Genomic DNA, 26,836 nt, shown 5'->3' on the forward strand with positions numbered 1-26,836 from the left:
TCTATTCGGTTGTTTCTCAACCGAGAAATATTACATAGCTACCGTAAGCATTTTTAATTCCAGTACATTTTGCGTGCTCACAACGTAATGACTTATTATAATACTGCGAAATATCACAACTTTAAAGTCACAACGATCTGTTTACGATCTGAGGCTGGCTTCGGTAACTACGCAGATCCGAAGTTCTTAGTTGGTCGGTTTGTAAACATTGCGCCGTATAAACGTACGAGAAAACATTTACTTTAACGAACGCGATTAGCATACTCCGAATGTTTACCGCGTAAATCACCGTTTGATTTCGTTGCGATTTTCACCCGTGCTTCGGAAAGAAAGTGTACGTGCGTGTGTACATGTGTGTGTGTTATAGGAATAAAGGAAAGTACCACCCTGTGTATACTCTCGAGCCTTTGGTTACCACGATAAATCGTCATGCCACCATGGCAATTAAGCCTCGTCGATCTCGTTTGCGTTCTTTTGCTTTTGCGACGCGGATGACAACCATCCGGCAGGCATAACGAAGCCAAGTATCGTGATATCAATTACCAGAGCCGTTTGTCTGTTATGATACAAGTTTATTGAATCACTGCTTGCGCAAATTAACAATGGCAATGGGCCAGGTTCCAATGTCGCATATTTTCCAAAGTACCAAAACTTCTCCCATTCATGTTTTGTTTCAAATATTCGCATAGTTTTTTTCAGTATGATGGTGATATGGCAATAATAATAGTAGTAATAATAATAATAATAATAATAATAACGATAATAGTAATAATAATCCAAATAATTAATAATAATATAATAGTGTAATAATGATAATAATATACAATAATAACGGGATATGTGCGCTAATTGCGATAATAGTCAAGAGATATAACAAGTAAAATATACATATGTTCTTATGTATGTATATACGTAATCATAATATATACATATTATGATATCGCATTGTAAATCGCGAAACCAATTTTCTCATTCGTTAAATAAAACAATACGAATCGCGTAAATTTCCTTTGATTAAGTGATATGGCTTGTTCAGTGACAAAAATTATTTCCGCCTCGCTCTGTCTTGTCCAGTCCCTTCTTGTTCCCGATGGATGTTTTCCCCTAACGCGTTATTCAATATCAAATCTTTTCTAATTATCTCTGTCTGCGTTAATTAACTAATAAATTTTACATGTATTTATAATAGCAATATATATACAATGCATGACCCTCAACGGTAAATGTGCGTAATAGGTATAGTATTTATGCGAATGCACCTTTTGTGACAAAAAAAGCCGTCGGTCCTTTTTCTAAGCTGGAACATACAACTTATTTCGTACCTACGCGTCTTTTTTCCGGTTCTTTCTTCTACGTGACCCTGTCCTCCTTAAGGATACTCGTTTCCTGTTACGCTGGCTTTACGTTTGACATGTCTATTCGATACTTGTCTTAGTTTAGCGTCCTTTCTTAGAATATAATATCGGAGAGAAATTCTTTAATATCGACAAACAACCACATTACAGGTACAAACGTGTATCGCGAGATAGACGCCAGACGTAAACCCAGCATTGCGAATCTGACAATCCTATAAACGTTCATCGGACTTGTTCAGCGGACAAGAATGCTTTTTTCTTTTGTGCTCTTCGCAGCTTTAATATAGATAGCGTTGAAAATATCGTCCCGCTCTGCATCTCAATCGAACGCTTTATATCAACTTCGAATCACGTGCTCGCGCGTGAACCAAGATTTTCGGATTCGGAGCATAATTTGAACGCGATTGCGTATGCCATGTCGCCGATCAAATTTACCCTCGCGGAAGTACACTGGCTACGTCATTGGCACTGTCAAAGCAGAGGAATAGGAGAGAAGCTTAGTTTCGCTATATGAACAAGAGCGAGATTCTTCGAGTTAAAAGACGATCTCGACTTTCGGTGGTCCTCGCTTTCCGGCCAACTTGCATCCGAGAGCGCGCGAGAACGTTATCGCATAATGTGAGAACAAAGTCTGCAATCGCAATCGGCGTTTACACGATTATTTACAAATTTATCTAGAGATATACAAGCTATGCCCTCGAGGCTAGAAAAATTACGGTCGCTCGAGCGCAGGAAGGCCGATCGTCGATCTATCGCGAAGTCATGGGAGAGGGAACGCGGGATATAACTCTCGCGATTTGTGCGTTTTCGCGAAATACGAGATAAACGTCGGCGAACCACCGATATTGCGGATTAAAGAGCGTTTCATACTAGTTTTACGTCTCGAATAATAGCCACCAGATGATCTCGAATAATAACCAGTTGTCTCCTTCCGCCAGACATCTCATATTTAATCTGCCCCTAATTTCGTCACTCGACGCACTCGACAGACACTCGGTGATAAGAGTCGCTGTTTATATGTACAGATTGCGATTTTGCGTCTCGATGAACGATGTTATCGTGATCACGTGCGACGCGATTGTTACGATGTGAGTCACTCGCGTTTTCAGCGTTAATATTTTTCTTAGACGTAGAATGTAAAACGTTTCAGGGAAAACAACTCTTCGCGTCGACAAACAACAAGCGCGTCAACCTTCGATCATCGAAAGCTAATTCGTATTCGTAGCGAAAACGTTTTTCTCAACTTGTGCGGTTCATATCTGGTTGACACAGTTCACTATCGGGGAACTCCGTAATCTAGACGCAAGACGGTTCGCGACGGATTTCAAATCTCAACCGTCGATATTCAACGACAGTAATTGTAACTATAATCCCGCGGGGCTCTCGTAAAAGTTCGAGGACTATAAGAACTTTCTATGTGTCTCTTCTGTTTACAGTAAATCTTACGACTTACTAGTTTATCGTAATCGTCGTGGAACGCTATAAATGCTCGGATGCGCGTTAACGAATCTTTACATCGCGCGCGTCGGCACTATGGCTACAATTACAATCATTGCTAAATTGTAATAATCGCTACTTTTTAGGGAAATAGCCGTAAGTACGATTCGGATAATTCGACCGTGATCGAATGCCGTTTTGAATCGAATAGCGCCAGCCTTAATTAGAAGTGCTCAGCAAGCGGTTAAATCGTTCAAAAGTCGATCGTGTACAATTTCGATCGTCGCTGTTACTGCGCTCGAGCCGATCGTCAGAAAAGAGAAAATTATGACTAGAGAAGAAGATTCGTATGTCGGATACGATCGATCGGCGGCCCGCCCGAGAGGGCTCGACCTACTCTTACAAGTAGCGTTATTAAAGTATTTGGTGTAAAAATAGGTATGATACACAGGCGTTGGGAGTGCGCAACGCGCTCCCCGTTTCCAAAAGACGTGTCGATGTCTCCTTCTCGCGCAAACGACAAACTGCGCCCAGGAGTTTCATCGTATTTTTTTTTCTCAAAAATTTTTGTCCAATAAATATCAGCCTGTCAATTAAAAAGGATTTAAGCGACAAATCTCTAAAACGTTTTATCAAAAATTCTTGCCACAGACAGGTCAAAGACCCTCGATGCAATCGTCATTTGAACTACTCTTGCAGCTCTCCTCTCTTTTTCTTTCCTTATCTCTTGACGCTGAAATCCTTTTTAATTTACAATATTCAAAGGCGAATCCGCCGTAGATCCCCGCAACACCTCAGAGGAACGTTCTCGTCTTGATGTCGCTCCCTCTGTTTCCTTGACTACTTATCGTTACGATCCTCGCAATCTCTCAAAATTCGACTACAGTTGCCTTCGCGCGACAAAATCCCCGCTGAGGCTGATCCTCTTCGAGCGATTCCCTTCTCGCGTCGGTTCCGATTCAAATATTCCCCCTCGTAGCATAGCACCGGCGGCGCATAAGACCGAGTGAATCGCTCGTGAAAGCCGTTCCCGGCGATTCTTGGTGCGGCCACACCACCGTTTTCCTTCGAAATTCTGGCTCGGTGACGACCCAAAGCGTCGCGGCGCCACCGGGTCTCAGGTCACGTCCACGTTCACGAGTCCGTGAACCCGATCGTCGGCTGGCTGCTACGTCAGCAGCTTGAAGAACATCAAAGCTAGGGATATGTTGATGAACAGCACCAGCATCACGAGCTGCTGGCGGGAGAACCAGTCCTGGAACAGTACGGGACATAACGTTAAGCGTTTTTCTTATCGCGAGCCGTTCAGCTTCGCCGCGTCGCGCGTCGTCGCCGCGCGCCGCTCGGAATCGGAGCCAAGAATTCGGCGAGGACGCCGAATGATTCATATCGACGTTACATGAGCAAAATTGTCTCCGCACGCGTAACATAACGCAGCGGCCGCTGCGCGTTTCTGTTACACTTCGTGTTTTTTAATCTCAAATATTTCGATTTTTATCATCGTGTTGTATTGAGATATCGGGAGAGTACGAGAGATACATTTATTTCGATTCCCTCGCACGACTGCGAAACTGGACCGAGCGAATGTTGATTTCTAGAACCGCGCGAGAACCTATTATAGAGTCGTAGCGTTTCTCGCGGTGCGTTATATTTTTGCGTAGCCAAGCCGAGACGCAGGACTCGATCCGAAATAAACCGTAACACTCTGCCAAGTGCCGCTCCGTGTTCTCTCTTGTTTTTATGAACGACCGGCGGCGGCGTCGGATTGACGCCGCGCCATTGTCAACATCGACAAGTTTCGACGGTCAGGTAGAGACACGGGGGATACTCACTTTAACCTGTGGACTGACCAGGTACAAAAGCGGGTTTGCTCTGAGCCTCTCGCTCTCGTCGATCTGTCTGCGGATCTCCTCTCTCCTCATGCTGCTCAGGATACTAACTTCTTCCCTCGACAATGGTGCCGTGGCTGTGAGCTGGATCGGCTGTGCCACGTCCGGCAGTGACTTCTTTCGTTGAAGGGGCATTGCCGCCACCGGCATCGCCTGCACGAAGGAAATAAACGAGAAACAAAAAGAGAGAGATGGGCCTCGAGCGATGGATGCAAATTACTTATCGACACTATGTACATTGTATGTTCAACGTCATATATAGCGTCAAACGGGTATACAGCGGAAAGAGAATAACGGAGTTATTATCAGGCAATAGCAATTACTTCTGAGAGTGTATTTCTTACAGGGAATAACGTTAAGTTAATTACTGGGTGAGGTCACGTGTTGGTTAATTTAATGAAACATCTATTTTTAATAAAGTTCAACGTAAAGTCTAAGATCGGTTTCGTGAATGTGTTATGCGTCAAGTTTATTGATGTGTATAACTCCAAAATTTGTCTTACTCTCTTTTAAATCTTTTTCAATTTTTAGCATTTGACTCGAGAATCAAGCGAACTAAACGTAAATTATCTGATGTGTTTGAAAAATTTTATTTATAAAGGTTTTTTCTTTTAAATTCACAAAAACTGCTTATTTTTTCCGCTCTGGATGAGAAAACTCTCTTAAGCGAAAAATTGTACTCTATTCTATCCAAGATTATTAACCTTTGACATGGTTCCATTTTACTTTTTGAAGCTTTCGTTTTATATCAGAGCTGTATACACAAACGAGTGTTTCTCTTGTTCGAATTTCTGTTTGTTCGCTTGCGTGACGTCAAAAGTTAGACGGCTCTGTTTTATATCACTCTGTGAAGCTACCATTGAATTTTCCACTATTGACTATCCAGACAATTGAATTTTTTTGTTCAATCTTCTACACGTAGCCAATTCACAGCTATGAGCGTAGAATTATATAATCACGATTCGTGTTAAAGAGTTAAATTCTTTCAAGTTTTATCTTCTTAGTAGCATTCTTCACGAAACCGATTTAAAATTAGTTAGAGCGTCAAATTCCCGTAATTACGTGTTTTGTTAATTCAGCATTTCATGCAAACGCAACGGGTGGCGAGGAGAAAGAGTACGAACGGAAGGGAGGGTCTTTGGAGCCGTTCCAAACCCAAGAGAGACGAGGTTTCGAGCACCGTGGTGCAAGGGCCGAGGAGTCGAATCTCAGCCAAAATGACTCGTCGCGTCGACCTTCGCATTCTTATCGCACGATTAGATAAATCGATTTTTCCAAAGCCGTAGCTTTAAAGGAAGACTTATCCGTTAAAAATAAGATTTTAGGCAAAAAAGTAACGTAAACAAAATACAAGCGGTATTAATTTCAGAATTGCAAACTTTGAGTCATAAAGGCGTTTTGTAGGGACGTTCGGTAAGAACAGATCAATCGCAATCTGTTATTCCCTCTCCAAATTTATTAAAAAGCTCTACCACTAGACCACACTGCCGCCTTTGTTATGACGCATTCTACTCGTAAACCCTCGTTCTTCGCTTCGTCAAGCGTGCGTTGTCGCTAAACACAATTGATTCCATCCCTAACGATCGCGCAAACAAACATTTCTTCCCGTTCATTATCTATCTGTTGCGTTGTTTTTTTTCCCCCTATCTTCACCCCGTACTTTCTTTTAAGGAGAAAATTCTCGTTACAGCCCACCCTGCGTGAACTTTCACGCAGAACGTGAATTTGCTCTGCGTACCTCCACGGGAGGTGCGACGATCCAGGACTCCGAGGCCCGTCTGGCCATCAGAGCGGGGCTGCATAGCAACGCCTCCTCCTCCTCGTCCTGCTCGATCCAAAACATCTCCGTTCTCACGATGACTCGCGGGTACTCTCAGAGTACATTAAAATTTTTTGGGTTCTTAACCACCTGCGAAGAAGAGAATCATTCCCGTTCACTTGGCTCAATTTCTCTTTTCTAAATTGCACTTTCGTCCCAGTGCACACATGTCGATTCAATAAATTTTTCTTTAAAATTTATAGTGAACTCACAGCTCGCGTCGTTGAACATGCCCAGTGATGGTACAAGCAATTTTCTTCAATTTTCTTCAATAATCGGTATTATTTGCAAGTGAAACCAGGTGCGTGTACCGTGATTAAAGCTTACGGTTATAATTATTAAGTTGTTATTAGACTGTCACTTTTGTACATCGAAGAAAAACCAAGCGAACATTGATGTGACACTGTTCTTTTCGAATCCACGGTACGTTAAGTCCGGGGGATCATTCCGGAAGCAATAACATAAACCAGCTGGCGCTTCCGTTCACACCGGACTTTCTCTTTCTTTCTTTCTCTCGACCGGAAGTGCCTTCTGAAACTGCGCGAGCGTCTGTTCGCATTCGAGGATGTAACCCGTTCGTGCTTATCTCTCGGCCATTTTTCGACGATTTCTGGGGCCAAAGGAGGCGAATCGAAGTGTGAATTACGGATTCGCAGCCTCCCGGTAAGGAAGCCGGGCCGCAGACTGAACGGCCCTGGCTAGCACGACCGAAATAGAGCGATGCCCCACTATCTTCGAAATAACTTCGCCGAGCGTCGCGACGCCCGTGGAGATCTGCGTCGGGACGCTGCCAGAACTCTGTCGATCCTCGCAGCTCTGTGATTTACGAGGCTGATTTACGACAGCGGATATGGCGTAAGAAAAGATTACTCGAATCTCAAAATTTGGCCCATAATTTTCGGTTTGCTGACGTTTGACGAATTATTCGGTTTCTCGTTCGAAAAATCTATTTACAAGTTGCCATATTTTCCTAAATATTTTCCAAGTAACCAAAATTATTTCAAAATTTAAAATATTAAAATGTTAGGAAAAAAAAAAAACGGAAAAGAATCCAAAACTCGCGCGAATTACAAGGTTTATCGTGCCATCGTACGAGACGTTCTTCGTGTGAAGCGCAAATCAAGTCCAAGTCCAGACCCGAATAATCTGACTCATGCATTTGGCATGCGCATATATACGGCGAGAGTTTCGGGATTTTCACGCGCCAAGAAAACGTCCGTCCCACTTATTTGCAATTTCTTTGTCTGTCATTTATCGCGTTGCGCAGCCCGCCCGTTGCTGCAGTTTAGTTAATCGTACCCGGCGAAGTAATTCGACTGGCATGGTGCAACGCTTTAATTTGCTTCGCTAATGGCGCGATTACCTCGGGGCAATTCTCTTATCGAATCGATTGTTTAATCCGGTTTAATTAATGCATGACCGTTAATGCTGTAATAATTTTTCATGGGAACAATTATATTCGCGTCGACACAAATTTATTTATACTCAATCAGATTAACATAACAATAAACAATGACGAATAATTAGTTTGCCGAGCGGTTTGTCACACTTGCCCGCGGAAAAGAAAACGTTAATATACCGTTTTGAAGCTTCTGCGATGCTTTTGCACGTCGTTGGAAAGATACGATACTATACAGTATACCTCAAATGAGGCTTGACAAATTGTGAGAAATGATAATGAGGAAATTAATATTAAAGCCGGAATTTCCATGGCCTCGTTCACGAATTGCATACAATCGTACAGCCTTCATTGTTTGCGATCTTTCTCGCGAATCTCCATATTGCCTACAATTTCCATAGAGCTCGTTTAAATATTATGATTGCGCAATTGAATCTCAGTAGTACATTAACATCTTATTATGTGAAATGCACATACTTCAGCAGCCATCAATTGTTTTCCAATATTCAACTCGGTATTGATTTTTTCGTCTTGACGAATATTACTAATAAATACTTAAATAGCTTTTGTGAAAAAAGTAATATAAATAAAATTTTAATTAAAATTAATAGCTTCTGTGAAAAAGTAATAAAGGCAATAAGAAGTCCGATTTACGCGATGCTCTTTAATTTGTCATCAATAACAGCTTATACATGATATACATAAATACATTCAGTACATCGAATCAACGTTTGCAACGTCGTTGTTTGGTGAACGGAAATTGGTACAATTTCTACATTAAGATCGACTTTCTCCGGAATGTAATCTGGAAATTTACCGAGTATGTACATTATCTATTTCGATCCTCGTGTCTCTGATCTTCTACATCTACGACTACATATCTACAAATAATGGTGCGTCACGCTATAAATAAGAACGTGATTATATCTGACTCGTTAAATGTCTAGAAAAGCTCTCGTAAGGTCAAACAGAACAACGCTTTTCGCAAGGTTGGCACTTGAGTGCGAGATTAAGAAAGGTACTATTTTCAACGTTGACGGAATGTCGATGCTTCCCTCGTGCTACCTCTCTTCCCGAACAGTCGCGTGATATCATACTATACTTGAAATTCGTCATAAGCGAGTAACTTGTGAACACATGGGTAGATTAACGGCTTAAGTCAAAATTCAAGTGTTTGTTTGGGAATGTTGCATTCGGAGTTGCATTTGCGCGCCATTGTTGCATTTTATGCGGACCCGCACAAATCGTAAACCCTTTCGCTCCGCATTTTTGTGCTTTTGTGCAACCGTCATTATTGTCGAAACCATGATTTGTGACTTAAGGTGTTAACGCAGATTATATTGAATATCTTGAATATCATTAAATCGGCCCTGTATGAAAATATAACGAGTATATTCCTTCATAGTTTCATTAAAAACTTCAAAGAGTAGTATCTTGTTTGTGCGATCTTCAATATAATTTCTATCGATTAGAATTTCACATTCCGATTGTATAGGCCGGTTAAGAGTTACGCTCACAGTTACAAGTATATCGTTGGCAAAATTGATCGTTAAAGGTCTGCTTTTAATCTTATTATTGTACATAATTTCGCCATATCGTCTGCTCATAAATTCCAGTATTAGCCTTATTTACACATGCAGGGAACATACTCAATATGTAACCTGGACGTCTTCCTGTATAAAGAATCATCGTATAAATGTATTTTAACACAGGCGGTCATAAAACTCACGTTTGCAGTTCTCTCTTTCTTCTCGACCGTTCATTTCTTTCAGTATATATAAAATAAGCTTTCGCACTTCGCACTTATCTTTTCCTTCGCGTTAACAGTAGGCGGCAAATTATTCTACGCGATGATTCATAGGCGTGCGCGACGTGCGTGAAACAAGTAACGTACTACAATATAACGCCCGTACATATACCTATGTGTATCGGCAACTGGCAACGGCGACTAACATCGTAGATTTAATTAGGCTCCTGCGTGCTTAAGGCTCATTTCGTATCGAACGTCTCTCCCCCGCGATTTACTTTCATTTTAACAAGTCCCTGTCTGTGCACATGGCGCCAAATATATAGACTCGACTTCACGACAAGCATGCGTTAGAAAAACAACGTCTCCAACCAGAAAACAGGAAAAAGAAGCGGCGTGGAGGTGGTAGGTATATAAGTGAGTCTCTACTCTCTTTTGTAAAGCTCGTACGCGCCTCGTACGTTTGCGATCTCAATGCGTAATAATATCTAATTAGCAGTCTCCCTCTCTGTAATAGCAATACTAATATTTGATAAGTCGTAAGTGTGTAAAACCATTTGGGTTGTGAGTCTGAATACAGCATAGCGAAATTGAACTAGAGCGATATCTGAGAATGTAAATTGAGTGGTATCGATCGGTCGAATAATCTAGGCGAATAATCTAGGAGAGGTGGCTATAGCGAGAGGGCTCAGAAGAAGGGTCGAAAGAGGCTTGAAATATGGTTAAAGAGGGTTAAAATAGAATGGAAGAGCAAAAATGAATGGTCCCCGCCTCCACGCCGCGGGCTAGGCTTACCTTCCGAAGTCCGTTAATTAGCTCGGTTAATGGACGTAATAAGCGTGCGCTGACTTATAGCTCAGCTCCGCGCAAATGTTTACGTTTCGTATATATATATATGTACGCATGCAATTAACGTAGATTGCTTAATGCTTGATTCGAATAGCTATTCGCAAAGAAGAAAAAAAAAAGATAAAAAGAAACGGAATGTCACATGTAATGTAGAACAGAATTGCGAAGAAAGATTCGTTTCGCTTTTTCAGCCGCTTTACAAAGTGGAGAGCCAACTCGCATATCACTCCGATTTAACATAGTCGGTACTGTGCAAATATCTATACATATACCTATACATACATCGTACATATACACAGACATGTACGTTTATGCTCGTAAGTGTAGTTTATACTCTCTGCGCGAATTAATAATCTTATTTAAGTATAGAGTGTACCGAGCGAAAAAAAAAATAAATCGGAGGGCATTTAGTCGCTTCGTCTCTCTTGCTGAAAGGAACTGTACACAGTGTTACATTTATTGTTCGTTGAACTGGTCCGTCGACGATCTCGCATGTTACCCAATGAGCGCAATAGATCGTATCTCGAATTGATACAATGAGGCGACGTCGTCGTTGCCAATCTACGTTTCCAAACACGGTTTGCGAAATCCACAAATCGCTCTAACACGCGTAATTCCGTTTCTCAACAGCGTTTCCTAACGACAGCGATCCTCTTTCGTGACCAAGACGAAACACGATCTAAGATATCTCGAGAATCTTTAAGCTCTCTACCATTTCTTGTCGGCTACGTTTTGATCGTCGTTTATTTAATCCTGGAATTAATTCATGCTCTCTTTATCATCATCAGCCGCGATATCTGTTGCAATAAATTTAAATAGATTATACTATCTTCCTGCACTTTGGAACTCGTTGCGTAAGTATTTGTATGCTATTGATTAGTGCACGCTATTGATAAATATTAATACGCAGCATCAACACGAATTTATTCCAAGATCAATGCCGATGATCAAAAATTGACGATAACTCTAGATTGTTCGCGTGAGTGAACAAATCGTGTCACTCACTAGGCTCGCAGTGTTCCCATAGAAAAATAACTCGGTCTCCCATAAATATGCATTGCTCATCTCGAATGCGCTTCCTTCAACCGCGACTCTATTAATGAGCGTCCTTTATTGTTCGACATCGCGGCGAAGTTAACAGCTAATAGCGATCTACACCAGGTACAAGTGTCTCCTCCATCAAGCGTTACGTGTTACGTCCCATAACATAGCACCAAAATTTTTCACGAAAAATGTTATTAGAAAATTCTCTCATTTTCGTATAAGGCCCCGCTCTGGAAACCTGCCCCAAGTTTTCATCAAGTGAACGTGCGTAAACTGCGAAAATCCAACCGGTCCGACGAGAACCAAACGTGTCGGTTCTAACCGCGAGCCTGCGCTTCCGCAGTTGCTTTAACCATATAATTAACTATTCGGACACGACGTTCAAGCCGCCCAATCGCGTCTTTGTTAGTTAAGGTAACATCGGACGATACAGAGACTCGTAAATTCATAGAAAAATATCGTCAATGCGTGCGTTTAAAATTGCCCCGAGACAAGATTGGTTATATCGGAACTTAATTCGTTCTGAACTATTCAACGCCGGGGTGAGTTGGGCGGAAACGGCGACCGGGGTTGTGCGCGGATTGTAATTTCTTATTATTCCGATTTGGCTCGAATTGCGACGCGAGCCTCTCGAAAGCTACGCTTCCTTGCCAACCGCTATTGCATAACATCGCTCTGTATACATATTTTATACTTATACTCATAGGGTTGCGCGGCCCTTTGACGTTGCGGCGAAGGCGGGGACCGTCCGGCCTGCTTCCTGGGATGGCATGCACAGAACACAGCACAAAACGCCACACAGTTACACAGAGAGACAAATAGAGACAGAGAAGAGAAGAGAAGAGATACAGATAGGTAAGGTAGGCTAGATAAGAGAGGCGAGTATGGTGAGAAAAATCTGAACGAGGAAAAATCGGGAGAGAGAATGGGGGTGCGTGTCGAGAACGCAGGCGAGGTGCAAGAAATATATCGTAATAAAAAAATGCAGTATAAAGGGCGAGGTGATTATAATCGGGTTTATGAAAATAATTCCGGAATTGTTTGTCTGGAATTCGCAGCAGAATGACATATTAAACTAATATAGCGTATTTTTGATATCATTTTATGGCAGTCCTAGTCATTAGATTATGTATAATAATAACCGCCGGACATTAATGAATAATCGCTTGCGTTATTATATCCATAATTGGCCGGAGATTATTATTATTCATAATTCACTGCGATTATATACATAATCGCTTTATCAAAATCTTCGTAACAATGCGAAACGAGAAACATTTAAAAGATGACTTTTAATCGGGATTTCAAAAAGTCACGTAGAATTTCGTTAAATTCCTTTTGTCTGTCGCTTTCTGCTGCGAGGAGAAATTTAAATCTAATATCGTTCGATTTATACGTGCGATACCTTCTTGGGAATCATCGTAATAATATCGAACGATTGTTATCTTGTTTAACGCATAATGACCGTCGAAGTTATTTCCGATGCTGGTCTTGGAAAGGCGTCCCGTTTAGTTTCTTGGCAGAGTGAACGCCAAACAAATCGCTTCGCCGAATTGCATTATTTTTCCCCGAATCTTTGTAATTCGCGAGAAATTGACATCAAAATTTCATCCGCATGAGAAGTTGAAATTCGTTGGAAAAATGAACGTCGCGATTCGTTCCAAGTGAATAAGCAACGATAAACCGTATTGAAAAGATAGCTGTGGCTCTAGAAATGTCGGTGCAACGCACGGTTCAAATACAATGAATAAAAATATTTACATAGGATGAATATATAATTGAAAAATGCTGTCTGTCGATGACGTCAATGCACGAAATGTCAGAATCCTCTTTATGGAAATTTCTGTTTGACTCGAATCGTCGATATATCTATAAATATATTAAAACAACACTCGATCACAATATTGAAAAATGAGAATTGGTTCTCTGTATAGAACAGATATCTGTAGAACCGACACATTCGCAACTTCTTTTTCGAGGTGGATGACGTAAGTGCCAAGACGTCCTCGGTGCATAAAGAATATATGGGTGCACGTACATATGCTGCACGTGGCGAGGGTATGTCTATATATACATATACACATATATGTGTGTATATATATAAGATGGCGAAGAACAAACGTGTGAGAAAATAAGGACTCACCTTCGGCACAATACCACCGCCGCCGCCACCGGACGGTCCGCGAGTCGGAGCCACGTAGAGGCTTTCGGTGCGCTTAGGCTGCCCAGGACTCGGCAGAATGTCCTGTCCAAGGCCACGGTTTTTTATGAGAGCCCCCTCGAACTGACTGGGCGTCGGCGCGTTGTACGTCGGCGTCGCGGCGCCGCTGCCTATCACGGAACCGTTCAGCGGCGTCCCAGCTCGTATCGCGCTCGGGGCTCTCGTCGATCTGTTGATCGCAAAATAAAATGATTATTTTCAACGAACCGAGATATTTCAGTTCTTTCCTCCTTCTACAATAAGAAAAAACATTTACGATACTCTACAAATTTCTGAATGGAGCTCTAAATTTAGATCTTTCTACGAACCATGACGCGTATACGATATCGGGCGGTAAATAAAACAAATGTTTTTGAATGTTAATCGATGTGCCGATTCAGATGTTACTCACCTGTCGAGCATGTCCGGAGGTGGGTTCGATATGGTTTTGTCGACGGATGGCTGTCTCGATCCAGTCAACCGGGAATGCGCTCTGGCATAACGATCTACGGAACTGTCACGACTAGGTGGCCTCTTGTAGTGGTCCAGCCTACAACGTAATAATCGCTTAAAATTCAATTCGTCACATTTATAATCTCAAACAGTCAAACTATCTAAAAATGTTCTGAAATTTGCAAAATGCATCTTATACAACGTTGATTCGTTTTAAATATGATATCGAATAAGCTACGGTGTGTTGAAAGTTATATAGAAAATTTACTAGAAATATTAAAATCTTTTTAAATCGTTGTGTACGTTTGCTTGCACAAAAAACACGTCGGACCTGTCGTTTAGCGTTTGGCCAATAGTGCCAGGTCGATCCTGAGGACTCAGGACTCTACTATTTCTTCGTAAACTCGTGGAGCTCGGCGGCCTCGCCGCATCCATGATACCATCAGGCTGGTACTGCGACGGATGCGTTTGTTGCGCGTACATCGACTGTGAATTGTACTGATTCATCTGGCCAGGCCCATATTGATTGGGTATTGCCGTCTGAAATCAATTTCACGTTGTTCTAAGAGTTTCTCAGGACTACAATAAACTACCAATTGTGATTTTAATCGTAGAACAAATACATGAATGGGTCATATTTCAAAATGTTGCTCAAAAACTATATTATTTTTAAAACATCTACGTTTCTAAGATAAGCGATACTGCTGTGAAGAATCCTGTATTTGTTCGACGTTGCTAGGGGCTACCAAATTTTGCAGGCTCATCGATTTGATGAGAGTAACGATTGATTGTACATTTGATCGACAAAAGAAGCATTGGGCCCCTATTTAGTTGTTACATCTAACAAGTTTCAATTATCTTCAATAATAGCGTTACTCGTAGCTCAACTAGTTATCACCACCCAGAACAATACGGATGTAAACAAATATAATTAAATGCTGAAGTTGTCATATTAGTCATTACTGTCATTAGTATTGCGACACTATTAAACTCGCCGGTGAAACTAGACTCGCACGCAGAAACTCATTGAGTTGCTTACACCATAAAACTGCGCACCAAATTGATTCATTTGGGCGAATGTCATGGAATCGTATATAAACGGTGGTCGCGGACACGAGATCTAGAAAGAAACAGAGAGAAACACGGCATTGGCATAGGCACACAAAAGCGGTAAATCGTAACGAGTAAATCGAATTATTGCGCGATGTGGAAAGCTGCGTGCGCGGAAGCTAAGAAGGGCCGAGGGGAGCAACACTGCGAGTCACCTGCTGACTGGGATAAGCCTGCAAATTTTGGAAGTCGTGCGACCCGATTGGTTGCTGCTGTTGCTGTTGTTGCTGATAATCGGGGTATTGCTCAACCTGAGGTGGATTAGCCGGTTGATACTGGTACGGATTCTGGACGAACTGCTGATGCTGCTGGCTGTACTGGTTTGGTTGGTACTGATTCGGTATACTGTTCGGGTAGTGGCTCACCGGAGCCGGGTTCTGCGACTGCTGCTGATACGAATATTGTTGGTACGGATTCTGACTGGTCAGCGAAGTCTGCTGTGCGTTCACCTGGTGCGCCAGTGGTACCTGATTGGGTATTTGGTTTTGCGGCAGCTGATTCTGCGGCAACTGCTTCATACTGGTCCTACGTATCGACTGCATCACGCTGCTGGCGGTGTTATTCGCCGCGGATGCTGGCGTCGCGTTCGTCATCGTCGTTATCGCCGTCGTTGTGGGATCGACGGCCAACGAGGCGCTCTTGATCGGCGTGGCGCCGCTGGGATGGTCCACGCTGGTCGTCTTGTGCAGGATGCTCTTGCTCGGCACAGAATCCTGCGGCGGCGGAACATACTTGGGTATCTCTCTGTTTCGCAACCTTTCTAAACCCGGCTGTCGGAAATCCGGCGCGAACTGCCTCGCCGTTTGCTGCGCTAGTTCGGAGTCCTCTCTGGCATGTTCGGCGGCGATATCGGCCAGCTCCGCCTTACCCCGCGCCGTCGCCGTCCTGGAGATAGCGATGTCGGCTTTTTGCAGGGCGATCTTGCTCGCCCGCTGAGCTGCACTTACCGCCGCCTCTATCCTTTCACGAAACTTGGCGGATCTGATCACGAAGAGGTGCTTCTTCTTTTGGCTGGTAATAAGCACATTGTTCTTGTACTTTCCCTCCTCCTTGTTGCCGTCGCGGAACGTAGTGACACCGTAACCATATTTGCGATTGTTGAACCATTCGCCTTCATATCGCAGCCCGTCACTTCTCTCGGATATGCCGAAGCCGGTCCTCTTATCGTTCTTCCATTCTCCTAGGTACGTCTCGGTTACCGACGCGTCCATCTGTTCGTCCTGTGAATCGACGTCATGCGATTAACTACGCGTTATGCCGATAATTCTTTTTAATTTTAAAACTATGTTACAAGTTAACTTTATTGTCAACGCTATACGCGTCTCTTGATATAAGCGGTATAAGCGGATTTAACAGTCGCGGAGAAACAGAATTAAAATCCGATTAGAGGTTTGTCGAGTCGCGAAGTAGCTGAGGAACGTAAGTACCGTGACCCACCTCGATGACAAAGGACGCATTACTGTCTGTGTGAACCGAAGCCGAGGCTTGACTTTGCGAGCTCTCGGTCGACATCCACGATGCCGAGCTTGCATTACTTCTGATACTACCACCAGTGCCGCGCTTCTCCAAATCTCCCGTACTCCTCTGCTTTCGTATCTTGAGACCCTATCGACAGAATGTTCTTCTAGATAATGCTGCAATTTCTGTTTAATAATCTCGTGAACGGTTCTTCGCCCCTTCGCGAGAGAGACGCCTTACCGAGAGAATACCCTTCTTCAGGGACTTTTCGGTGAGACTCTTTCTCCGGGCGGGTGGATCGTCGCTCCTGGCTTTCAGGACGAAACCCCCCCGGCTGTCGTCTACGCGTCGATCTCTCCTGTCGGTGGGTTCCGGCGTTGGGGCGACCGCTGGTCCTCCGTCGGCGCTCCTTAACGACGTCAAGGACGCTCTCACTTGTTTCGGTGGTTTGTAGTGGCTCGCCAAACCGAACGGCGCGCTCGCCCTCACCCCGTATCCGTGCCGCATGCCGCGAAGCCATTGGCCTTGATAAGTACCTACAAGATCATCCATGTAACGCAACAGAAATAGAATCAGCTAGGAGTTGAAGGCGGAACGTTCCATCGGCAAATTACACGCCACCCTGTCCATTAGGACTGATGGAATTATTTTTCATGGAGCTAACACATAAATCTCTCCACGTGATTTAATATACTTTATTTCGAGGTTTTCAAGTATTACATTGAGGCGAAAGTTTTATCGTCTCTCTATTACATTTTGTATTATATATATATAAGTTAGATCTCCGGAGTTCTTTGAAAAGATGATTGAAAACATTTATTTCCTCTTTCTTAATTAAAAAAAAAAGTTTTATTGAAATTAACGATTTCGCTTCAACGCGACGTTGTTAACTTTATTTCGAACTTTATTTGACAGATGAGATGATAAATCTTTCGCATCAGGTTAATAATGATCGATGATCAAGTCGTCATTGTTCGGTGATGATAAAGATGAAACTTTTGCAAAGGTCAACATCTTTTGGGGTAATCGAGCGGAAGCGCGAAAAATGCGAAAAATTTGCCGGCAATGCGTCAAAAATCGGAAGTGGCACGTCAGTCGATTACGACGAATCCCCGGGGTTGCCTGCACTCAGCAATAAGATGTATTGTTTTTGCCAAAACGTGATCGTGTTTCAAAATGTTTCGCGTGAGTCACGATGTACGGGCGAGCGATTACGCGCGACCCGCTCGGGGATGGAATGCGTCCAGTTGTGCGTGTGGGTGCGTACATTTTCGGAGAACGTGTGAATTCCGAATCGATGGAAAAAAAAACCACTGGAGGAATTCGACACAAATTCCGCATGAAAGACGCATAACGCGAATGGACGCGTGATTAATTCGTTCCGCGAATTAACGACGTCGCGCTTGTTACTTTCACGATTTACGTAGTTTGTATTTTTAATAGCCGTCAATATTGCATGCTATTACGTATTATCGCCTCCATCTTCTAACAAGTCATCGTCAGACCTTATCAACAGCACGCAAACTCAAGCGTTCCGCCGTGCATACTGCGAGCGCAGACCGTTCTTTCGAAAGAGTTTATTCCATTATTATTCCATTCCGCGTTGAATAGCTCGCGTCCTCTGGACAAGGTATTGCGGTCGCAGCGAAAAGTTTCGGCCCGACATTTATTGGCATGCAAACCAAGTCGCTCGTATGCATCGCGACGACGCGTTGATGTTTCGGTTGCACTGGAACGGGATGCATCACGTTTTTCTTCTCTGACACAATTTAGCCGTGAATGCATACAAGGTGTGCTGTCGCCATTCATATTAATAGCCGATCTCTTGAATTTTCGATTTTGATTATTTTTTTATTTAATGTATATTAAAAACATAAAAGTGAATAATAATAAAAACGAATAAGTTTTTTCTCAATGGTCTGTTTAACGCAATCCTTTTGATTTCAATTGATTGATTTTACTTCAGGAATCTTTATACAAACATGTAAATATAATATATACAATTTAATGTATAAACTAAATAATATTAAACCAAGATATCAGAAATTGGTTCATTTCTACTTGTCAGTTAACATCGAATTAATATCGACAATTAGAGAACTTCCCTCGTGAACGAGGGTCTTCTGTCGAATTCTTGCTTTGCAAAATTGCACGCAAATTCAATTCGTCAAGGAATCTGTCATTAGCAGGCACACTACGATGTTGACGGGATACCCTATATACGGCGACGCCAGGCGTCTCCCCTCTCTTCGCGACGACAGAATATTATTTCGCTAGCGTTTAAGCAAGTGGGTCACGCGGCGGTTCCCGGCGTTCACACAAGACGCCCAATGTACACGAACCCTCGAAATTGCCGTCGCGGCAGCGGCGGCGGTGCCAGTCTGAATGCATACCTCACGTTTTCAATTAATTTTTAGGCACGGCCGTACACCGTCGTGAAAAGCGCACGAGCACGCGTGTGCGCGTGTAAATGTTCAAACATTACGCTCCTCGACTATTCACAATAGCGAAATCCCTCTGCATTATGAGCTACCTCGTCGAGTCGAGTCGAGTCGAGTCAGGGTAATGAGTTTTTACTCGGCGATTTTCTCTGAAAGATTCGCACGCGCGTTGCCCACGCCATGAATTATTCTTACGGCGCGAAAGAGGAAGTTGTTTCTTCATTTTCGAAGAGAATTATTATATAAAAGTTTCTCAATTACTTTTTCCCTCCCCTCGCTTTCGATTTTCCATTTCGAGGATAAGCGCGATAAATTCATTTTATACTGACGTACATATACGTCCTCTATTAATTTCAGATTTTAGTACATATTTATATTTACAACGCGCGCGTATCTCTGTAGTTTTGCAGTACAGTATACATTTTCTTCATATAAGCTCTCCAGTTTGCCCTGGCACAGTTAGAACGTTTCTCTTTCTCTTTCCTTTTTCCTCTTTTTCTTCATGCAAAAGATTTATGATTTTAAGTTCACCGTACAAATCTATGGATCGATTTAGGAGACATCCACTTTGTGCAGACCGTTCGTGTTATCGAGGTCAGTTCGGGTTGTCAGCCGCGTGGAGACACAGTCTAGCACGAGGTCCCGGGGTCTTTTAACGAATTTCGAACAAACGTGGCTTTCGAACAAGACGCCGTCGAGTCTGACGAAGACATTAACCGAATAGCACTACATAGTAAGTACATCGCGGAAAAGTGGATCGCGCCATAATATATCGATTCGCGTATCCGTCAGCAACGACCCAAATTAATTATTGTTGAGCTTCTAATTCTCATCGTGTTAATCTGCGCCACGACTGTCGACGGTGTTCTCGTTAAAAATCGTTCAATAAGCAAATAGTTTAACTTCGTACAAATTATCCAGCGATGCGGATCGTCGCGGAAGTTTCCCCTCGATCGGATCGATCTCATGCGAATCAATTATGAATCAGGAAATGTCGTTTCGAGTTGATATTTGAGTACCCAATGACATTTATTCAGCATACATTCCACGATGCATTATTTTGTAAATTGTGTTTAGTCAGGCGTTGTTTTTTTGTATTTATTACACTTGCTGCAACGTGTGTGGGACGATCGATAGTCCCCACAAATTTCATTTCCCGGTAGACTACTGGTAGCGCAAGTCGAGTTTAACATAGGACGAGTTTAACATGGAATAGGGGGGGTCATCCTGGCATATATCTGTCATGTAGAAGGCACGAAACGGGAGCCTTAATTTAACCGGAGCGTGGTTTCTACCCGTCGATATCCAACGTGAAAAATAATATGCGAACTTGGCGTTTCAAAATTTATCGCCAGCGTCTGCTGGCCATTATCCAATATGCGTCCGCTTTCCTTTTAAAACACGAAGAGTCATACGGCTACAGATGACCGGACCTTTTGTTGGTGGATTAAGGCCGAGGTAGAACAGCCGTGAGGACAATCTCTGGAGGGTGAACCCAAAGACGCCGTACGGTCCTGATTCGCTACATGGCACTGGCTAGCCTGCCTGAAATAGCACGGCCATCTTCCGAGATGGTGGTGGGTTGCACGTGCATCGAGACGCATCTCGGTGTTGGTGAGAATTGGCTGTGCGAGCGTATTTCGGTCCGCAGCCTCCACCAGATCGTCGCAAACCACCCTAACGGGTCTGTCGGTCGTCCCAACTTTTATGTTACGTCCCTCTGTCTGGGGAGGGTGGCGGGAAATCTAGGCAATACACGTGTCTTTAAAAGAGAAAAGAAAAATAAAAGAAAAACCACCGGACAATATCTTCATCTATAATTCTACTTTTGCGTTGCCTCGTACATCGTACAAGTGGACTTTGCGGAGACTGTTCCACATCACGCGGCTCTTCGGAACTTGATGACTCAAACTCTATGATTATGAAATTTTATTTTAATATAATTTTTATTATATATATATATAGATATGAGATTAATATATTTTTACAAAAAATTACTATCTCTTTTTGTTTCTTTTGCGAGCGATCTGAATGAGGCGCGCATGAAATATGGAGCAAAACTATGCGCTTCCGTCTGAGCCTGGCCGCTTACGTTTACGGCGTAATTGGCACTGGATAATATACGTTTCGGCTAAAACCCGTTTGTTTCGAAAAATATAGCACACTACTTTTTTATTGATCACAATATTCGTGCGTCGTTGCATCCTATGTGGCTTCGATCCGAGCGCCATGCGTGCTACATATATGATTACATAGCTGTGCATTGGGTTGCCGAGCGTCGTTGCGATAACAAAGTGGCATACTTTTTCCTCGTCGCGCCGTCTGGCCACTTGGAAAGTTTACCGAAATAATACCACGATATTATCACAATTGGCCAAAAAAACTGAATTTCGCTTTTAAACCTCGCATTACGAATCGTAAAGTACGCGCTTGACAAAATATTGGTTTTGCGATTAAACGTAGATAACTATTAAATCAGACATATTTGCAGCTTTCGCGTTCGGTCTTTTCTTGCACCATTGTTATTGTCTTCAGATTCACGGCTGTCCTTGGCATTAATTAAAACGCCGTTTAAAATTTGCGTCGGGTTTTTTTTCGCACGCAACCAGCAGCGGCGAGCTCTCGTGTGACGTAAGGAGTGTGACGTCCAGGAAAAATCAGGAATAACAGCCGAGCTGTATAAAGTGGGTAAAAGCGGCTCATCAAGGTAACCCACGCCGGTATAATATTAACAGCTCCGTATCCCATATACAGTCGCTATTTGCATAAAGGGTTGCGGGTTGCGGCACGCTCGCCGGGGGCAAAAAAAAAGTAGATTACGCGGCCTTCTGTTACAGGCACGCGCGCGCACGCGAAATTGTTCAACTCTCTCTGTTTCGCTTGTTTTTTGTACGACGCAGAACGAGACGTCGCGGTCATCCCCGTTGCATATACGACGACCTGGTCACTTATGTGATGACCTGTCGGACGATTCGCGCGGTGTAACTGAGTTACATGGGTCCTGGGGGTGCCATCTTTTTCTCCGTCGACCGTCGACTGTAGCGATAGTATATTGTAAACTATAATCGCCAAGGTCCCCCAACGGGACGTGAGCGCTTCGTACAAAATGCTCCAAGTTTTTACGTCATTTTACGACTCGAAGGAAGAAACGTTCTATGTAGATGCAGAGAACATTTGTCGTTTTATTAAGTCGCAGCGTGATATCGTTTGTGTTCTCGGGCCAAGATATCGATCTATTTTCCCGACGTTCTTTTCCTTTCGCGCGGCGATGTCTTTCTCTCCGTTACGCTCTAATTAAATTCCAACGTGTCGCGCGAACTCGAGCCGGCTTGTGCCGCGCGGATGACTCGCCGCGGGAGTTTGCCATTCCTCCAAAATAATTATTGGCCCATAAATTATTTCGCGATATCCGTTGCACCCGGTGCGACGTGCGACTCCTGCAGCTTTCGCGCGACGCGCGCGCATGTGCGACGCGAGCTCTCGAGGATGAAAGCGCGCATCCTATCGTGAGATCGCGGCTAAGTCACGGGCGATTTGTCAGGAAGGCGTGGACGGTTCAAGAAGTCTATTAAACACAAGGGTCTGGCGATTGATATGAGAGGGTGAGAACGGGACGCGGGCGGGGAGTATCGATATGTTGTTGCACGTCTACCCTCTTTCCTCGTTTTCCGATCGACATCAGCGAAGTTCTCGCGCGCTCGCATCGACGCGCACGCGTCGGCGTCAGTATTTATAAATAAATACCTCGGCCACGTGCCACGGGAGAAATGGAATGGCGTTCGGAAAGTGCCTTAACTCGATCAAGAAGCTTAAAACGAGCTTATGCGCGTATGTACGCACGTATATGGAAGGCATGGGCGGAGGAAGCGTTAAGGTGAACCGTCAGGAGCTACGCGTGAATGAGAAGAAAAAAGCGTGTCTATAAATTATTTTCTTAGCAACGCAACGAGTCGCCCCCTCTGTATATTCAAACCGTGAAAACGTAACGGCGAAATCATTCTATATGTTCTCGATCCTCATCGCGCGATGAATCACTCGTTACTTTCGGCCATTCATATCCATACGGCCGCGGCGCGGGCGTTTCAGAGAAATCGTGCGGATAATGTATCGCGATGGAAACGCGAAACGTGGGACTACGAAATGTGTACCTATGAGACATCCGGCTTGAAAATCTCATTCCTGTAAGCGTTATGCGTGGTGTACGCGCGTGATCCTCTTACGTGAAACAGCTCCCGAGAAAAAAGATCGATGATGCGGCTCGGTGAAGAAAATAAAGTGAAATGCCTTGACTCATCCTTGTTTAGTGTTTGTGTGCCGAAACGAGCGCGATTTTCTGCTTCCACAAATACCCTTTAGCCCCGGAGCCTTTAATTAAGGGACAATAATTGCACGCGCGTTGATTCCCCCTCCCCGTGTCTCGGCGCCGATAAATCTCGACATTTGCTCTTCTTCGTCGTGGTTTGCGGCAACACCAACTGGGTGACGTTCATCAACTCGGAGCGGCAGTTTCGCCGCTCGTGCACGCTCCTCGAGACACCTCGCACATTTTTCAAAGGCATCGTTAAGGGAGTATGTTAATTCGCGGTTAAAAGCCGGGTCGCCTTCGCATGCGGAGGAAATAACTCATTCTCGCGGGAAATAACTTTCGGAAGCGCGCATTATCGCGCACCATCGTTATCCAAGTGATTAAGGAGAAGCTTCTTTTATTCAAATAAATAACCGGGTAGCACGGCTTGTGCATCAGCGAGGAGTGGTACCCGCTTCGTAATTGTGTTAATTCTAAATTAATTACAACAGACTGGAATTATGGCATGTAACGACAATCACTCATTCGAGATGTAATTACGAGACGAAAGATATTATCGTTACGTAATGATTATGCAATTTAAAGCGATGCAATTAAATGATAAGCGCGAATGCCGCGTCGGTTTGCATTTTGTCAATTATTCGACAGGATCGAGGATCGAGAAGCCGTGCGAATAATCACGCACGATATTTAATAATAATCACGCAAAAGTTTTTCGGATTCGGAAAGTATAAAACCGGAGCAATTCAAATTCGTTGAAACGTCGAAATATAAAGCTGGGATTTCAAACGACGCACTGTCGTCGGTTGTATCAAAGATACACAGCGAAACATAGACTGCTGATGTTTGCATGATCGTCGATACGTTTGCGTTCACGTGTCCCGATTCACGTGTCGCATTTTGTGTACGTTAAAAGAAGCGAATGCGTGCCGAAAGTACGTGGGAGTATATAATTCAGAGCGTACAATCTATGCGCATCTATAACGTGTTTAACGATTGACTTTGCTTTTCTTGTTTTTATTGCAAGAGCTTTTTAGAAAATATAGAACTGTTTAAACTCGTTTTTGGATTACTCGTCAAACGATATTCTAAATTATCCAAAAATCTGTAAATAATAGCAAAAATTCTACGCCCAACTTAAATATTTAAAGAACTCTGTCACGCTCGTTTTTCTCGCCTCCACTCCTGTCAACCACAAATTACATGAACGTGAAATGATTAACGTATGCTTAGATTAATTTAGCTATTATGTATGTTACGTAAATGCAATCATGAATGAAAATGAACGAATTACTCCGGGCAGGTTGTAAATATTGACTGGTGATGTGAAATGACAAGAGGAAATTCATGACGGAAAATACAACGGAGATGTTCGATCGGGGGGTTGACGAAGGGGGAAGAAAAATAAATGTGTAAGCCGTAGCTAAACGGACGCGGAGACGTCCGCCCTGGTATAATGGAATCTCGAGTGAGGGCACGAAAGAAACCAGAGCGCTGCAACGGCAACGATGTGACGGCTGCGAGAGCAGCGCACACAAACGGGACCGGAGAAGGAGTAGATTTTATTTCAACGTAGAAGAGAGCCGTGCTCTGCACACGACGCCGCGGCCGGTAGAATCGGCGGGCGGAGAGCGGAAAGAACGTGGGTGACCTTGACCCACGGCAGAGAGGTTCAAACCAGGAGGTGAACCAACCGGCGCCTTCGCGGAAAAGTTGGGCGCGCCCGCGCGCGTCAGGGTAGGTGGAAACCCTCGTCATGTTTACGTGGACTCGCCCTTTTCCACGCGACATGCATACACGTGCTGCACCTTGCTCGTCCCCCGCTTCTTCTCTCTTGTTATCTTGTTTCGCGACGTCGTGTAGCGATGCCGGGGTGATCGAAATCTTAATCTTTGGAAATCTCTCCGGAAGACATTCAAACAAACGTCTATATATTGTCTTCGGTGTGAGAATTTACACTCGTCAAAGGAACACTGACTAACGAAGCACTTTAAATAATTAACCGATTTTTTAACCCGTTACGATATCGTCGACTCTGCGTCACAAGCCAAATGTTCGCGTGTTTAAAAAGCTTCGAAGTGAGTGATTTCATCTTCGAAGATAATCTTCAACGAAATAGATGTAATATAATAGCAGATGAAGTAAAATTGATGGAATTAATGCGTGCTTGACAATAAATTAGTCGTATCAAATTAGAGAATTCGGATATAAAAAATGATTCGTCCCCCGTAGGGTGAATTGAGATAATTTGGCGGCATTCTTTCCTAACGACAGATTAATCTGATGTAATACCGAATCACTTTAATTTACTCCACAGGATGGGGTATTTTAACATGAATCATTCGACGATATAGGGTGTTCACTTTTCTTTCGAAAAGATCCGACTGATGTATTGAAAATTGTTCAATCCGTTGGCAATTATTCTTGTTCTTTCTCGGAACGTTTGTCGGCTAAGCATGATGCATACACCGGTATGGCGTACATAAACCGCGTTCTTCACGATAAACGCCCCGACATCCGGTCCATTCACGATAGGAGACTGCCGTCAGTGCCGTCCCGGCAGTTTGATTTCGCGTCGAAATAGCGCGCCAGCACTTCACTTATCTCCGTTGCAAAGGGCGAGAAGAGATGGAAAACATTCGAAAGAGGATGAGAAAGAGTGAGCGTGGCTGGTACTGGCGGATATGTTTTATCGTAATTCATTCTGCCCGATGTTTCTTGGCGTTTTATATAGACCCTGAACGATCAGGCTGCTCGCATTTTTCAGGTGTTAGGTCGGTCCATCTTCAGAAAATTGTAATGGGTAATAAGGGATATATATATTATCCGGGAAGACAAATATATTTCGAAACGTATTACGTGACAGAAAAAGGGACGGTTAAATCGACCGCGATCTAGCGGGAGGGGTGAAAGAGACTTATAGTGACTCATTAAAGATACATTCGAACTGTATAGCATTAAGTCCGATCGGGAAACCTGTGGCGTTTGATAAATATCGAGTCGACTGATTCGCGTCGAGCGATCGGACGTGCTATTTTCGTTGCGAGCATAATGTACGCACGCGTGTTCGACGTGACGTGGCTGTGTCAGAGCATTTCCAGTTTCTAAATTCCGGTGCCTCACGCGGAAGATCTCGATGATCAGCGATCGGGATGCTTCAGGAATATTATACGAGATAAACTCATTAGAGGGAGGATATCGCACAACGCAGAGTCTCTGCATTTAGTTTGCCTACGTTCCAATCGTCTCTTCCAAACAGTATGAAGGAATCGCGAGAATATCGTCTTCGAGTTTACGTGCAGTTTCGAAGTATTTCGTAGCCGTGAGAT

At 43.5% G+C, this 26,836-nt stretch overlaps 2 protein-coding genes across 14 annotated transcripts in view; one reads left to right on the forward strand and one right to left on the reverse strand.

Moving 5' to 3' along the window:
- Nucleotides 1-26,836, forward strand: part of LOC139812333 (cytochrome b5) — a 50,362-nt gene that overhangs the window by 7,583 nt on the left and 15,943 nt on the right. Inside the window, exons 2-3 of one of the 2 annotated variants that reach the window (XR_011731850.1) lie at nt 12,246-12,394; nt 13,645-13,720. The gene's annotated coding sequence lies outside the window, so the exon portion shown is untranslated. Of the gene's footprint in view, nt 1-12,245; nt 12,395-13,644; nt 13,721-26,836 lie in introns of those variants that run through there. The other variant, XM_071777078.1, reaches the window with a different exon arrangement.
- The window catches only part of LOC139812321 (junctophilin-1-like), a 41,840-nt gene that overhangs the window by 4,436 nt on the left and 10,568 nt on the right, over nt 1-26,836 (reverse strand). For 4 of the 12 annotated variants that reach the window (XM_071777038.1, XM_071777040.1, XM_071777041.1 and 1 more), the window contains 9 exons: nt 17,001-17,296; nt 16,740-16,907; nt 15,458-16,522; nt 15,232-15,312; nt 14,524-14,732; nt 14,152-14,289; nt 13,683-13,929; nt 4,625-4,834; nt 782-4,047 (listed from right to left, as the gene is read on the reverse strand). In XM_071777038.1, the coding sequence (XP_071633139.1) occupies nt 3,961-4,047; nt 4,625-4,834; nt 13,683-13,929; nt 14,152-14,289; nt 14,524-14,732; nt 15,232-15,312; nt 15,458-16,522; nt 16,740-16,907; nt 17,001-17,296 (2,501 nt within the window). In that variant the 3' untranslated portion in view covers nt 782-3,960. Of the gene's footprint in view, nt 1-781; nt 4,048-4,624; nt 4,835-6,419; nt 6,591-6,712; nt 12,300-13,682; nt 13,930-14,151; nt 14,290-14,523; nt 14,733-15,231; nt 15,313-15,457; nt 16,523-16,739; nt 16,908-17,000; nt 17,297-26,836 lie in introns of those variants that run through there. The other 8 variants (XM_071777044.1, XM_071777043.1, XM_071777042.1 and 5 more) reach the window with 8 other exon arrangements.

Source organism: Temnothorax longispinosus, chromosome 4 (assembly GCF_030848805.1).
Source record: "Temnothorax longispinosus isolate EJ_2023e chromosome 4, Tlon_JGU_v1, whole genome shotgun sequence".
NCBI classification, from domain to species: domain Eukaryota; kingdom Metazoa; phylum Arthropoda; class Insecta; order Hymenoptera; family Formicidae; genus Temnothorax; species Temnothorax longispinosus.